Source organism: Pagrus major, chromosome 18 (genome assembly GCF_040436345.1).
Source record: "Pagrus major chromosome 18, Pma_NU_1.0".
Lineage (NCBI taxonomy): Eukaryota > Metazoa > Chordata > Actinopteri > Spariformes > Sparidae > Pagrus > Pagrus major.
The window spans coordinates 28,918,908-28,932,797 of NC_133232.1; the positions used below are offsets into that span (position 1 = coordinate 28,918,908).

At 41.6% G+C, this 13,890-nt stretch overlaps 1 protein-coding gene across 2 annotated transcripts in view; it reads left to right on the forward strand.

Annotated features, from left to right (window-relative positions):
* The window catches only part of mbnl3 (muscleblind-like splicing regulator 3), a 33,064-nt gene that overhangs the window by 10,623 nt on the left and 8,551 nt on the right, over positions 1-13,890 (forward strand). For both annotated transcript variants that reach the window (XM_073486666.1, XM_073486665.1), the window contains exons 3-6: positions 5,180-5,344; positions 6,910-7,113; positions 7,206-7,445; positions 8,850-9,003. In XM_073486666.1, the coding sequence (XP_073342767.1) occupies positions 5,180-5,344; positions 6,910-7,113; positions 7,206-7,445; positions 8,850-9,003 (763 nt within the window). The remainder of the gene's footprint in view (positions 1-5,179; positions 5,345-6,909; positions 7,114-7,205; positions 7,446-8,849; positions 9,004-13,890) is intronic.

Sequence of the window (13,890 nt, forward strand, 5' to 3'; positions counted from 1 at the left end):
ATATAAATCCTTGTATAACCCTGCCCTAATTTAGACCAGGAAAATACACATATGATTCTTATACCTAAACTCCGACTGCAGCTAATGACTATTTTCCTTATCAATTGATCTGCTGATTATTTTCGTGATTAATCGAGTCACCATTTAGTCTATATGACGTCAAAAGATTGCGATAAAAGCTCATCATAATTTCCCAAAGTGACGTCTTCAGATTGAAAACCTAGACTCTTCGTTTACTGTCATAAATGAGATTTTTGCTTGAAAAAACACGATTCATTGATTATTGAAGTAGTTGTCAGTTCATTTTCTTTTGATCGACTACTCCATTAATCGACCTATTTTGCAGTTCTTACCTAAACATTCATAATTAATAACGATGTCAGAAGATATTTGTCATCGTAATTTCTCGTAAAGCCACTTTGCTGACCGTCCATCGGCGATGTGGGCTCGTCGGTGGTGCTGCTTCGACATCACTGCGGCTGCTCTCCTGACTCTCCTGTCCTCACCCACAGACCCACAACACTGGCACCACTCTCGCCCAGTGGAAACACTAACAATCTAAGAAGTGATGACGCTCTACAGTATTTTAGAAGAGCTCCGACTATCAATCGTCAATTGCGCAAAAAAACCAGAGGAAAGGCCGTTGCTGTGTCGGCGTGTGTGTCGTGGTTATTGCTCGAGCAGCTTTCTTACAGGGAGAGAGTGAGACCCAGACAAGGGGCTTTCTGTCTGAGTGCAGCTGCTGTCTCCTCGTTTATTGAGTTAGAATTTATTATTCAGCCATTTTTCTGTGTTATGTCCTCCAGAGCAGGAGGGAGAGATGGAGAGGGAGAGAGAGAGAGGGAGAGAAACAGAGAGGGGGGCCTAGCAACAGCACAGGAGTGCGTACCCATTGGATAGTTTGATCTTCCTGAGTGGCACGGCTGTTTTTAGCACAGAGCAACAGCCTGGCTCTGTACTGGTTGTATTGATGGGAGAAAGAGGCGAGCCGCTTTGTACCAAAGGCAGCGAATTAAAGGCCATGTTTGGTTGTTTGAAGCCCGGAGGTCACGTTGTTAGTTTGAGAGAGAACTGAAGTTGGTGACAGTTGAAGGTCAAAGCTGCTTTTCTTTATCAGGAGCTGCAGCAGCCGGCACAGCGTGTCAACAACCACCTCTTCACAACAGTGTTTCTATCCCCATTGTTGTTCAGGATTATACTCAGCTGACAGCCGTTGTTTTTGGTCGACTGACTAGAAAAAACAAAGAAGCACCTCGCTCTGTCCCCAACACGGCCGCTCTACAGCATCACTCCTTCCTCCTGCTCCCCGCCCACCCCTCCCGTCTTTGTTAATTTTATGGATTTATCTGCTAATGGCCTCCCTCCTCGCCGTCCCTCCCATATCTGGCATCTCCAGCCCGGTCCGAGCCGACCACTGTCATTCAACGTTGCTCCCCCATTAGCTCCGTCCGGTCGGGTCTGAACCTGCTGCAGGGGAGGGAGGGAGAGGCTCGCCACCTGGTTCTTTTTACCTTGTTAGCAGGAGTGCTGCTGTCATCTACAATGATTAGTGTGAGCATCACATCTGCTCAACATTTACTAGATTCAACTGCAGTGTCAGTTTTGGGTGACATCACTGCAGGACCGCAACAAATCTTTATTTTCATTAACTGTTAATCTGATGAATATTACGTGACATAAAATAAATTAAAATTCCCAACACAAGTTCTCAAAGACGACTTCTTTAAAATGCTTCTTCTGTCTGAACAGTAAGTCTCACCCCAAAGATGCTTAGTTGACTATTATGAGATGAGGAAAAACAGGAAACTCAGAAAACAGTCTACAGCCTGATAACATTTGCTAATAAGGGGTGTCACGATTTCATATCGAGAATTTAGCTTTCACTTCATCAATGATTCTCTCAGTATGTTGTTTCTCTCTACCTTCGCCTACTTGCTTGCATCTGAATAATAAAAACACACAAAAAGGGTTACACTTCAATTACAGCACAGCTAGCTGTCCGGTAGGTTGCTCCAATGGCGTCCGTCTGAGATGTTGGGTTTATTTTCTTTTTTAGAGATCTTTAATTTTACTGAAGATTATTTGAACTTGCGAAACCCTAACCTGCAAAAAGTCGTTAAACTGAATCATGAATCGTTGTTTGTTGTTTGAAATTGTGATACCCCTTTTGCTAATTAACACTGAACACAAAGAAGAGCTGAGGATGATGAGAATGTCGTCAGGTTTGCAGGTGTTGGGTCACAAACCAAAGTATTGAACAAAGTAAAATTTTGACCTGATGATGATGCAAGATGAAAAGTGAGTGGATTTTAAAGTGTTTATGAATTATTGACTGAGCACCTGGATGTCTGCACCAGATTTCATGCCGAGCCATTCAATTCAATGACAGATATTCCACCAAAAACCCAAAATGTAAAATAAATACTGTTTCAATTCAATTATCCAAATTATGGCCAGTTCATTTAGACCGTCTCTAATTGTTTCAGCTACGTGTCATTTAAATGAGGCCAGACTTGAGCCCGGTGATGCTTTAACTGAAGAGAAACATCAAGTCTGTCCTTTATTAATATGGAAAATAATACACCTCTTGAAATTTGTAGTGTGCAGTCTTTTTTATCATCGCTCCCTCTTCTCCCTCTGAATGCATCAACAGCACACCGCCGTACTAACAGGGACTTTCTCTGTGTTGCGTAGTGTGTTGCCATGGCTACCAAAAGGAGATTCCTGACCCAATACTCTCCTCAACACCACTTTTCCACTGGCCTCCATCTCTTCACCAGATTTTACAGCTTTTATTAAGGCGTTGTCGATGCTCGTGCTGCTAAAATTCAGACGTCAATATGCTCCGGTTTTATACTTTGAGGCACACGTTGTATGAAGCGCATCATTAGGCTCATTAACGGGTACGTGTCTTTCCCTCTGAGTTTTAGCAGGCTCGCTGGGCTCACGGGATTCACTCCTCATGACAGACTCGTCCCTAAACACACAGCTCGCTGACGCAAACCTTGCTCGCATCTCCAGTAGTAGGCGAGAGTGTTTGTGTATGCCTGTGAACCATCCTGACCATTTTTCAGACTGCTACATGTCTGCTGTTATGCTTTTTGTCTGATGTGAATCTCTCACGGACGCCGCTATAGGAGACACTGCGGTTAGCTCGTGTCCCATACAGTTCTCCTGCTGCGAAGCCATTTTTTATGTGTCCTCTTCTCAGCGTGACATCATCCATCACCGTCAGAGCCTCTGCACCATGACGTCAGCTCGTCTTCGGAGTTTTCCGTTGCTTCAGTGCCCTCTCTGTCAGTAGCTCGTGGTCACGTAATGAGAGCTGGTTTGCGTGGGTGTGGTTGATGACAGAGCGTGTGGCTGATGCGTAGCAGAGGTAGTTTAGCGGGTTAACAGCTCATCTGCAGGCGCAGACAGCTGCTGGCGGCCCAGGGGTTTAATGGGGACTGCAGTTTTATGTTGCAGTGTGTGTTGACCTGCAGTGCTCCTGCAGCACCATCTTCACCTTCCTCGCAGACTCAGGCAGGGAGGAAGGACACTGCTTTAACGACATTCTGGGGCAAAATGAATTGCTTTTAGATAAATGGCTCGAAATCTGATTAAGGGTTTGTCAAGAAGCCAAAGATGACAAGTAAAAATGAGCATAAAGAAGGATGAAAATGGTTTGTGGCAGAAGCTTCTGTACCTGACTGAAATACAGAATTATAACACTTAACTTAGTGTTAGCTTATTGAAATGCTTGTGTTAGGTCCATGGTTTCATTTTGTATGTAACATGTTGCACTGATCACAAGATTAATTACTGATACTGAAATATTTAGGGAAATTCAGAGCGTTATAGATTCGTCTTCTACTTTCTTCAACTTCCGTCCAATCATCAGTTTAATTTATAGCCCCAAATACTGTTGAACCATTTGCCCTCTTGAAATGATTTTTATAACCAAGTCTTGCTGTTTTATTCACAAAGGGCTTCGCTCAAACACGTGTCGACTTTGGTTACAGTCATTCAATCTGTCTGCCATCATTGTTTCAGCCTGTATGTGCTGAGTGAAGCTTTGCATACAGGACAAATAGAAACGCTTTGACTATGCACATAAGCCCGACATTATAATACTGGCTGCTCAGCCAACATGCTGCAGTCATTCATGAATAGTCATGAAAAGTTCAAGAAAATGTGTCTGACAGTCATGGTAGAGTATGTCTCTTATATAATTAATTGTCGTTATTGAGACAGGATCATGCATTTCGTTGTGTTTGCTTGAGTACATTCTGCTGATAATAAACATAGTTTTCCTTAATTAACACTTTAAATGCAGGACTTTTACTTGTAACGAAGTATTCTTAGGTTGTGGTATTGCTCCTTTTATAGCACCACCGACAGTTTTGAGGATGTTTGTAAAAGTTTTGGTACAAATGCTTTTCAGTTTTCTTTAACATACTTATACTGTATAATAAAGTTATTTATATTTATGAAGGAAATAAGCTCCTCTTATGTAGGCAGCACACGCAAATAACTTCGCATGTGCTGCCGTCAGACTCATAATCTTTGAAATATTCCCTTTTCTCATTGAGCTCATTCATTTGACTGGCAGAGATACAGAATCTGTCACACAGGCCGCTGAGAGTCGAGCATATGTTTTCATTCTCGAGCTTTATCTCTTGTCAGCGTAGTTATTTGACTTCTGTGCCTCTGTGGAAAAATCCAAAGCTGGCTTGAAAACACTTCACCTGTCATTTCACATAGCTTTGAAAGATAGACGCAACTTTGATGTCTAAATTGGTGTTTTGCTCAGATTGTTGTTGATTTCTGCACAGTGTACTTTTAATGATGAACATTTGTAGAAAGTGGTTGCACATCTCTCATGAATTTTCCAAGATGCAGTCTTCTGGGACTTCATTAGTACTTTGTTTCAACAGAGTTTACTGTACGTAGTGCTGCTCTGCTGCGCTGTAAACACGCTTGATTCTTGTTGTTTGGTTTAAAAAATTGTGCTCGATTACGGGGATGAGTTCAACTAAACGTAGATCTGTTGCTGCAGTAATGTTTGTTGGTCCCTGATCCATTTCGGCCTCTTAATGGCATTATTCTCATCTCTCTGTATTGTGACTTATAGTTGCAGTAAAGTGTGACCTCGTCTGCCTGCTCTCACCTCTCCTCCCTCCTCTCTCCTCCTCAGGGGCGCTGCACGCGTGAGAACTGTAAATACCTGCACCCACCTCCGCACCTCAAAACCCAGCTGGAGATCAACGGGAGGAACAACCTGATCCAGCAGAAGGCCGCCGCGGCCATGTTGGCTCAACAGATGCAGTTCATGCTGCCTGGAGCGCAGTTGCAGCCCATAGTGAGCAGCCCACACATAAACTGCAATTTCTCTATGAATCCAACGTGTTTGAAGAAATGTCATTTCTTTATGAAAATACTTAAGCTGCCCTCTGCGTTCTGTGAGGGATGTTCTGGTCAGTTTCGAGGGGGCAGTTGTTTTTAAAGATATCTTTTTAAAGATATGTAGGGCAAACATAAAAATTCTCTAATGTGTGTAAGACATGCTTTTTACAGAGAAAAGTATAATTCTCCTTCTCCCTCATTGTAAACATTTCTAACTGCGGGACACGAGATGTCTCCTACTTCACTCTGAAGTTCATTCTCAGTGTGTGTGCAATGGAGGCTGCAAGTTTCCACATCACACATACACTGTACGCTGAATATTGGACCAGGATTGACTTCCAAACTATTTGTGATGTCACAAATCCTGCTCGTAGCCCCGTCTCTTATAATCAGATTTTCAGTGAGCACAGAGAAAATGTAATGTTTCTGCAGATAAATGTGAAAACAGCCTCCTAGTGGCAAACTCTGAACATTCATCGGACTCAGACCTGACAACCTCTACACATTTTTGCTCAGCAGGTACGCATTATGACATCACAGTACACAGGTACATTTTGTCACTCTAAATTACGTAATAAGCTGGTGACGCCTTATGAATTTGACTAAGAGGCAGCAGCAATACGCCATAAAGCGTGATGAAAACCAAAAAAAGAAGAGGAAGAGTTTCACCAATCATAGCACTGGATTCATTCCCCTTGCCTTCACCCACATACATAACAAAAATGTTCAAGTGGGGATAATTAATGTGTGGATAAATGTTTAATTTCATAGCAAGAGACAAGATCCACAATCGACAGCGACACTCTTGACCATTATTGTATCCGTCTCGTTCCCCCTCCTCACTTCAGCTGTTTCCTTCCGTGAAGACTATTTTTTTTTAACTCCGTTGCAAAGGTAAACGGACTGGCGTGACTGTTGAAAGATCAGCTGAGTTAGCGACGGGCACCAAAACACAGTATTAAACAGGCCCGGGGCTAAATTAAATGAGATATGTGATTTGGGTCACACGCACGTGCACACAAGCTGAACATTTTTCTTCAAGGGTGGAAGGTCTGAATGCTACATAGTGCAGCCAAAAATGAGACCTTCCCCGTCTCTCTCGTTTGTCTATACAAGCCTCTGGATGATTTGTTTAAGTTGTTTTATGCTGCTGGACTGTGAATTTCTTTGTGATGGACTGATTTTCAACGATAGTCCAAAGGATGAGATTGTACGCATGTTCTCCGGTGCATTGTAGCTAACACTATCTAACGTTAGTTTTGAAATGGAGTCAGCCAATATAAAATAACGAGCGGCTTCCAGCACAACACAGAAGTTCTACCAAGCCCCTTTAAAAATGTGACATTTCCTGAATCTTTCTAATATTATCCAACCGTTCTCCTTAATATTTAGATTAACAGCATAGCTCTAGATAAACACACCCACAGTTTAATTTACCACCAAATCCTCTCTTAAAGCCAGATAAAGCTCCTGCTATAACATGTTTTGTGTCTCGTCTCTGCCGTTCTCTCTCTCCCTCAGACAACATTCCCAATGACGCCCTCCCTGGCAACGAGTCCCAGTATGGCATTCAGTCCATACCTGAGCCACATGGGCCCAGGCATGGGCTTGATGCCTGAGCTGCTGCCCAGTACTCCCCTGCTGGTTCCTGGGAGTCCCACCGGCCTGGCAACCATGGCCAACGGCACCTCCGCACAAAAACACGTGCGCACGGACAAGCTGGAGGTATGCGGCCTGCGTGCAGTTGTTGTGTTGCTATGTTTGGCCTCAGTTTGATGAAAGGTAAATGTTGATTAGTGTCCCGCTGACCCTGCCAGGTTTGTCGAGAATTCCAGCGCGGTAACTGCACGAGGGGTGAGAGTGACTGCCGCTACGCTCACCCCCTGGAGGCTGGCATGGTGGACTGCAGCGAAAACTCGGTCATCGTCTGCATGGACTACATTAAAGGTCGCTGCAGCCGAGACAAGTGCAAGTACTTCCATCCCCCAGCTCACCTGCAGGCTAGGATCAAGGCTGCACAGCACCAAGCCAGTCAAAACACAGCGTCCGCAGCCTTGGTGAGTCCTTCTCAACACTGTGACAGGGAAAATGTCTTACTAAGAATAAACTTCAGCTGCTTTCCTATGAAAAAATAAAACATAGAACAGAACAAACACAGGTGTAAGCCGACACTCACCTTCTTAATAGTTACAAATCAACAATCGGTGTATCTGCTGAGCACAGCAGTGAAACAGGAGAAGATTTTCTTGTTCTCAACTTGGATATTGTTTACTGATGCAATGAAGGATCCGGGTATCACAGTGTCCCGCAGGCAACTTGAAATTTGATAATGTAGTCTGGGGATTATGTTTTTCATGAATGTGTGCTACTGTGCATGTATCTGAGCCGGTACTCAGTGAAGCAAGCTCCACGGGCTAAAGTTAGCAGTGTGAGTGGCTGTAATATAATCAGGTCAATCTGCAGAGCGGATGCAGAAAAACACGAGAGGGAGTTTTGAAAAAAAGACACAAAATGGTAACATAAGAAGAATTGCAAACATAATTTATCCAGAGTTTATACGTCCTGGCATTTAGTTTTGTTGCTGCAGCTGCTAATGCTGCATGCTATCCAATGGCTCTGTATTGTCACTGGTTTAATCGCAAATTAATCAGAGTAATCAGTCAAGGTAATTAAAAACTGATTATGACGTTTATCACGTCCTGTAATGTGACAGGTGTTTGTATTCATGTTATGATTGTATTTCTCTCGGTTATCTTCCACTGCAGTTTGATGTTTCAGCACCGGCCCCATTAGTGAATGAAGTCATAGCAATCCCATTTTGCTCTTGGCCTGACCTCTGGGCTGTCCTACATCGCTTCAACTAATCTAACATGCTGCAGTGTCCTCTTGTGGTGGTAAACAGAAACATCCACGTCAGCTGGATGCTGCTGTGCTCACAGAGACCGTATATTTACTGTGAGGCCTGTCCTACGAAGCATGATTTGTTATTAGCCAGTAACGTCAGGGTTAACTCGGGCAAGTTTATTTGTATAGCACAATTCAGACACAAGGCAACTCAAAGTGCTTTACATTTATAACATTAATAGAACATTAATAGAATTAAAGGCAGTGGCAAACAAAAAGTAAGTAATGCTGCACACCTACCTGCTCCGGTGCAGGTTATGGTCGAGATAACAGATCGACACATATAAAAGCACCTCCTTCCGTAGCATGTTTCACTACCAGCAAGCCCTTTCTAACATGCAGCTCCAGCAACCAGCCTTCATCCCCACTGGTGAGTCTCGACACACCTCAGCACCCCTGAGACATAGTCCGAATAGTGTTTAGCTGACTGTACAGGTATGAAAAGTATCCTGGGTGTGTTGAGCTCACTTCGTTGTACAGGTCTCAGATAATCCAGTTTTATAGGCTGTGTTGAAGATAACTTTTCTCCTCCTTCCTCTGTGTTTTGTCCTGAGCAGGGTCTCCCTCCAGGAGCCATGCAGCCGCTACCAAAGAGGTCGATCTTAGAGAAGAGCAACGGAGCTGCTGCCACCGTCTTCAACCCCAGCATGTTCCACTACCAGCAAGCCCTGGCTAACATGCAGCTCCAGCAACCAGCCTTCATCCCCACTGGTGAGTCTCTACACACATCAGCACCACTGAAACATAGTGCAGACAGCGTTCACCTGACCATACAGGTAGGAGATAAACAACTGGATTCATGAAGCCTTGGAACTTGATTCCTCGGCAGACGTATGAAGAGGTTTTTTTATGTGAGACAACTAGATAATCTGGTGGGATAAAGGGAGTTACAGGTGTAGTAACAGTATGCATGCTGTGTCTGTGTAAGGCTTCAGTGACTACGTTTACATGCACACTTGTTTTCTACTATTTTTCCGAGGAATGAGATATTATTCTGTGGTAATATTTACAGAATATTCCCTCTGGATATTCAAAATGTAGCATTTTTGATGAAGACGTGAGGTTCAAGTATTATTCAGGTTAAAGGCGCATTCTCTGGACACAAAGCACATTCAGCACATGCATCTCACGTCTCATCGCAGATTTTACAACAAATGGCCTCTTGCAAGGTTTACGAACAACTCTCTGTGCGTGAGAGAAACTACTTTTAAACATTATGACAGACTGGGATATCAACACTTTTTTGGATATGCACAAAAATATAACAGTGCCAGCCTTTTTAAGAAGGTGGTTGAAGAAGTGAAAGAGGCAACCCAATCACCAGAATACACGATGGCAATGTACGTCTCCACAAACCACGGACATGTTGCAACTTTACGTTTTGTTATGTTGCAACTTTACATTTCTTTAGGTTCAACTTTCTATTTTAAAACCATTTTGACAACGCTTAAAAAAGAGGTCATATTTTGGCTTATAGGCAGAAATTTTAATCAGAAGAGAAAGATCTTCATTGACTGATTTTTCATTAACTGAATAAACAAACTGACTTTAAAGTACAACACAATTTCATACTGTTTTACTTTGTTTATATGTGGCGGACCCTGCCACCTTTCTAGCTTCAAACAGTGTTCTGGGGACCTTATTTTCCTCTGAGAGCAGCTTGTTTATTCAGTTATGAAATAAATATTTATGTGTTTATAATATTAAAATTCTGAGTTTATATTTCTTCTCCAAAACTACATAGTGCCCCTTTAAAACACCTGTTTTGGCACCAAAAGTATAAGTGGTAAATTCATTTACATTAGCCATGTAAACAGCTTAGCCAGAATATTTTTCTTTTTCAGAATTAGGGCAAAAAACGTAGCATTTTATGTAAACGTAGTCACTGTTGCTGCTCGCCTTTACCCCTCTATCACGCCACGCTTCCCTTCTTTCATTGTGTTGCTTGCATTTGCTTCACTCTCGCCTGACGTGTGATGAGAGTTGGTGAAGCCACAGTCAATAGACAAACACATCTGAAGGCCATGATGTGGGACTGCTGGTGCATGGATTGCAGGTTCCTTTAGATTTTGAAGTTCCAGATATATTTCAGAGCAAAGTTGCCTGTGTTTTGGCCGAAAGTAGTATTTAGTGAGAGGAGCAGCGTAAACACAAAGCTTAAGGAGATAGTCAGCACCAATCCTACTACTCTACTCAAATGTAAAGTCCCATGATTGTAATTTCCTTCCACGAGTTTCTTGTTTGTTTGTTTTTTTGCATCTGCTTGTTAGTTAACATCAGGAGAGACCTGATTTAAAGGGTTTAATTCAGACTTGAAGAACAGGACATCAGCTGAAAATGTATTATCACATTTTATTGGATCAAATTAGGAAACAAGTAAAAAATCACATTCATTTCATTCACAGTTTCATTCACAATAAGTCAAGTAATTTATTAGAGAATTAATTCTCAACTATAAAATGCCAAATATTTTCTGGTTCTAACCCCTTTGCTCTTACAGATGACTGTAACGTAAATGCCCAGGTTTTGAAGGATATGCAGTTGCAGTTGCCTTTTTGTTTTTTAAAATGTTCTGATCTTTCAACAATTAATGAAAATACCCAATTGTTGCAGCCGAGATGAAACTAAAGATGTAAAACTAAAGTAAAAAAGAACAAAGATGGACTTAAAATGTTAAGTTAACATATATTTGGCACGTAACGATACAAGGGACACTGCTGGGTATCACACTGAAAATACATTTTTCAGCTGATGCTGACTGTAAAGAAACAGTGGTCAGTGAAATGTTTGAAGTCTGACAGACATGAATTATTGATATGCTGCATGCCTAAATTATACAACACAGAGGTCTGCAGCCAAAACACCCACACACTGTACCTGCTCTGTGCTCAATACTCACACACATTCACGTTCATCTTCATATCTTGCTGCTTGGATAAACCACTTCTACAATATACTGATTCAAGCTTCACGTCTTGTCTGCTCATCAGCTGGACGCAGTTATCTCTTGTCTTCACTGGTCGATGTGTCGTTGTGTCTCTGTGTGCGGCACTAACTGTGACTGCCTCGCTTGTGTTTCCTGCTTTAACCTCTTGACTTGCGTTGACCTGCTGTTGCCAATTACAGCTTTACCACAACTCTTTGTCCTCTTTGTTTTCTTTTCGTCCTCCTCCTGCTGTTCCTTCTCATCTGCTCCCATTCATCACACATGTAGCGGTTCATAATGTGACAGGCTCTGTTCTGTGCATGGTGCCCTCAGGAAGCATCGGTAGATCAGCTTTATCTCATATAATATGCAGTGATGGACCAAAGCCTTTATGAATGATTGATGGATTAATTGTAAAACAACATGGCTGCACTGGTTAGCATGTTTTAGCCAATTACCTACAAATCATGTATGTTTTACAGTACTGCTAACAGCTCTCCAAAGCAATAGTATATCAGGGTTTCAATGCATTTTTCCTGCAGCCGATTGTTTTCATTCATACCACAGAAATGTGGCACTTTCCTGTGATGGAAAATACATCAGCTTGAATCCTTATTCACCTTATATTTTCAAAGAACAGGTGGTGAAATACAGCTGCACAATTTATTAAAATATTACATATGGTCACGTGCAATATCCAAATTGCAGAAGCTGCCATTTTTTTAAATAAATGTAAAATGTATGACAAGACAGCATTATAATGCAGTACTGTACTTCTGCAGAGATGCCCTGGCCTACAAAGAAATGTTTCATTAGACTAGTGATGTTAATGATCACTCTTTAATCAATTAATCACCGTGAAGAATTTTACCTATGAGCACAAATACAGCCAAAAGTATCTTGTTACAAACTACAAATACTCGCTTATCAAATATGTCAAAATACAATACAAAATACTTTGAATTTGTTTTATTAAAACATAAGTAATTAGTGATTTAAAACATAAAACAGACATGCTACACATACTGAAATTATTACATTTTAAGCCATGTAGTAGCCCCGATATGTGTTGGATTATGTTGGGCCAGTTGTTGAATAGCAACAGACGGAAACAGTCATTATTTTGTGTTTTTGAGTTTATCATGGTGTCTGTTTAATCCTATCTTTTAACGCCTCATGCAGCCTACTCTGATTTGGCACTGCCTTAAACCCTTAGACTACTAGGGCAAACTCTCTTGTATGCATCAAAGGAAGACATTAAACATAAAAACTTGAAGCTCAGTTCATCAAAACCAGAACGTGGATGAAAATGTAGGTTTGGTAGCTTCTTTCCTGAGAAAAAGAGTTGCTGTATTATATGACAGTAAGGTTACGGTGATGGAAAGTGACAAGCTCCAAGTTTCTGTAAACTGATTCTCCAAAGAAACCAGTAGTTGCTCAGCAGTAATGTAAAGAATATGAAATGTGCAGGTAATGAACTCAGACTGCTCTGGTCCTTCGGGAGAACATCCCACAGATGACTGTGTCAGCTACTGAAGACCACATGATAGACGTTCATTTTGAAGCATTCAGCCCGTTGTTTTTCCACAGCATCATGTCTGCCTTGTCATTTCAACACCGTGTGAGCATGCGTGGTGTGTGTGTGCATGTGTGCATGCAGGTGTAGGCAGCTCAGGTAGCTCAGGGAAGCAGGACGAAGGCCAGCAGTTGACGGTCTGGCTGTAACTCTTCCTCTTGTCGCTTTTACGGCTTTAAAACGAGTCTTAATGGAGCAAAGTATTGAGTAATGTTTGCCAGTTTGTGTGATGAAAATAATCACAAATATGATACACAAAATATCAGAGTAAATTGTGGTTTAATCATAAAAAAATAAGTGATGGCCAGTGCAGCTATATTTCTAACAATTTAATTATGTTGCATGTTTATTTAAGTCTATTCAGTGCATTTTGTGCTGTATGCGTTAATGTTTTCAGTCCTGTTCCTGGGGCCTCCTGCCCTGCATGTTTTGAATGTTTCCCTGCCCCGACACACCTGATTCAAATAAATGGTCGTTGTCAGGCTTCAGCAGAGCTCAATGATGCCTGTAAACAGTCCTGACAAGAGGCTGAATTAGGCAGTGAAATCATCAGAGGTTATTTTCTCTGACAAAACTCCTTAAAGGTGATCTCGGTTAACTGACCTGTCGCTGATAGAAAGCAGATAATAATTTCACATATATTTTAAATTCCAGTTAATGTGTGTGCTCAGTACAGGACATTTATAAGTTGAATGCAAAATGAAAGTGAGCTGTTTATCTTCAATTTATCGTCAGTCACAAATAAAAAAAGTTTAAGATTTTATCAGCATTACTGAAAGGCTTACTGTCTCTTATGGATCATTTGCTCCCTTCATACACATGCCCTGTCCATTTGAATACAATTATCAGATACTCCAGTCTGATTAGATTGTATGACTGTGTATTGCCTTGTTTGTTTAATTACCATTTGTTGGTGAAACAATGCATTTTCTTTTATTTTGTAAGCGGTTGGCTAATTAAATCTGTAATTTTCTTTATCTCTTATTTTGTATGCATGTGTCTTGATACTTGTTCATCCTGGCAATATCACTGGACTTGTGCCATGACTTTTGATCCTTCACATTTTGCCATGGTAACCATATCATTCCTGTCCCCC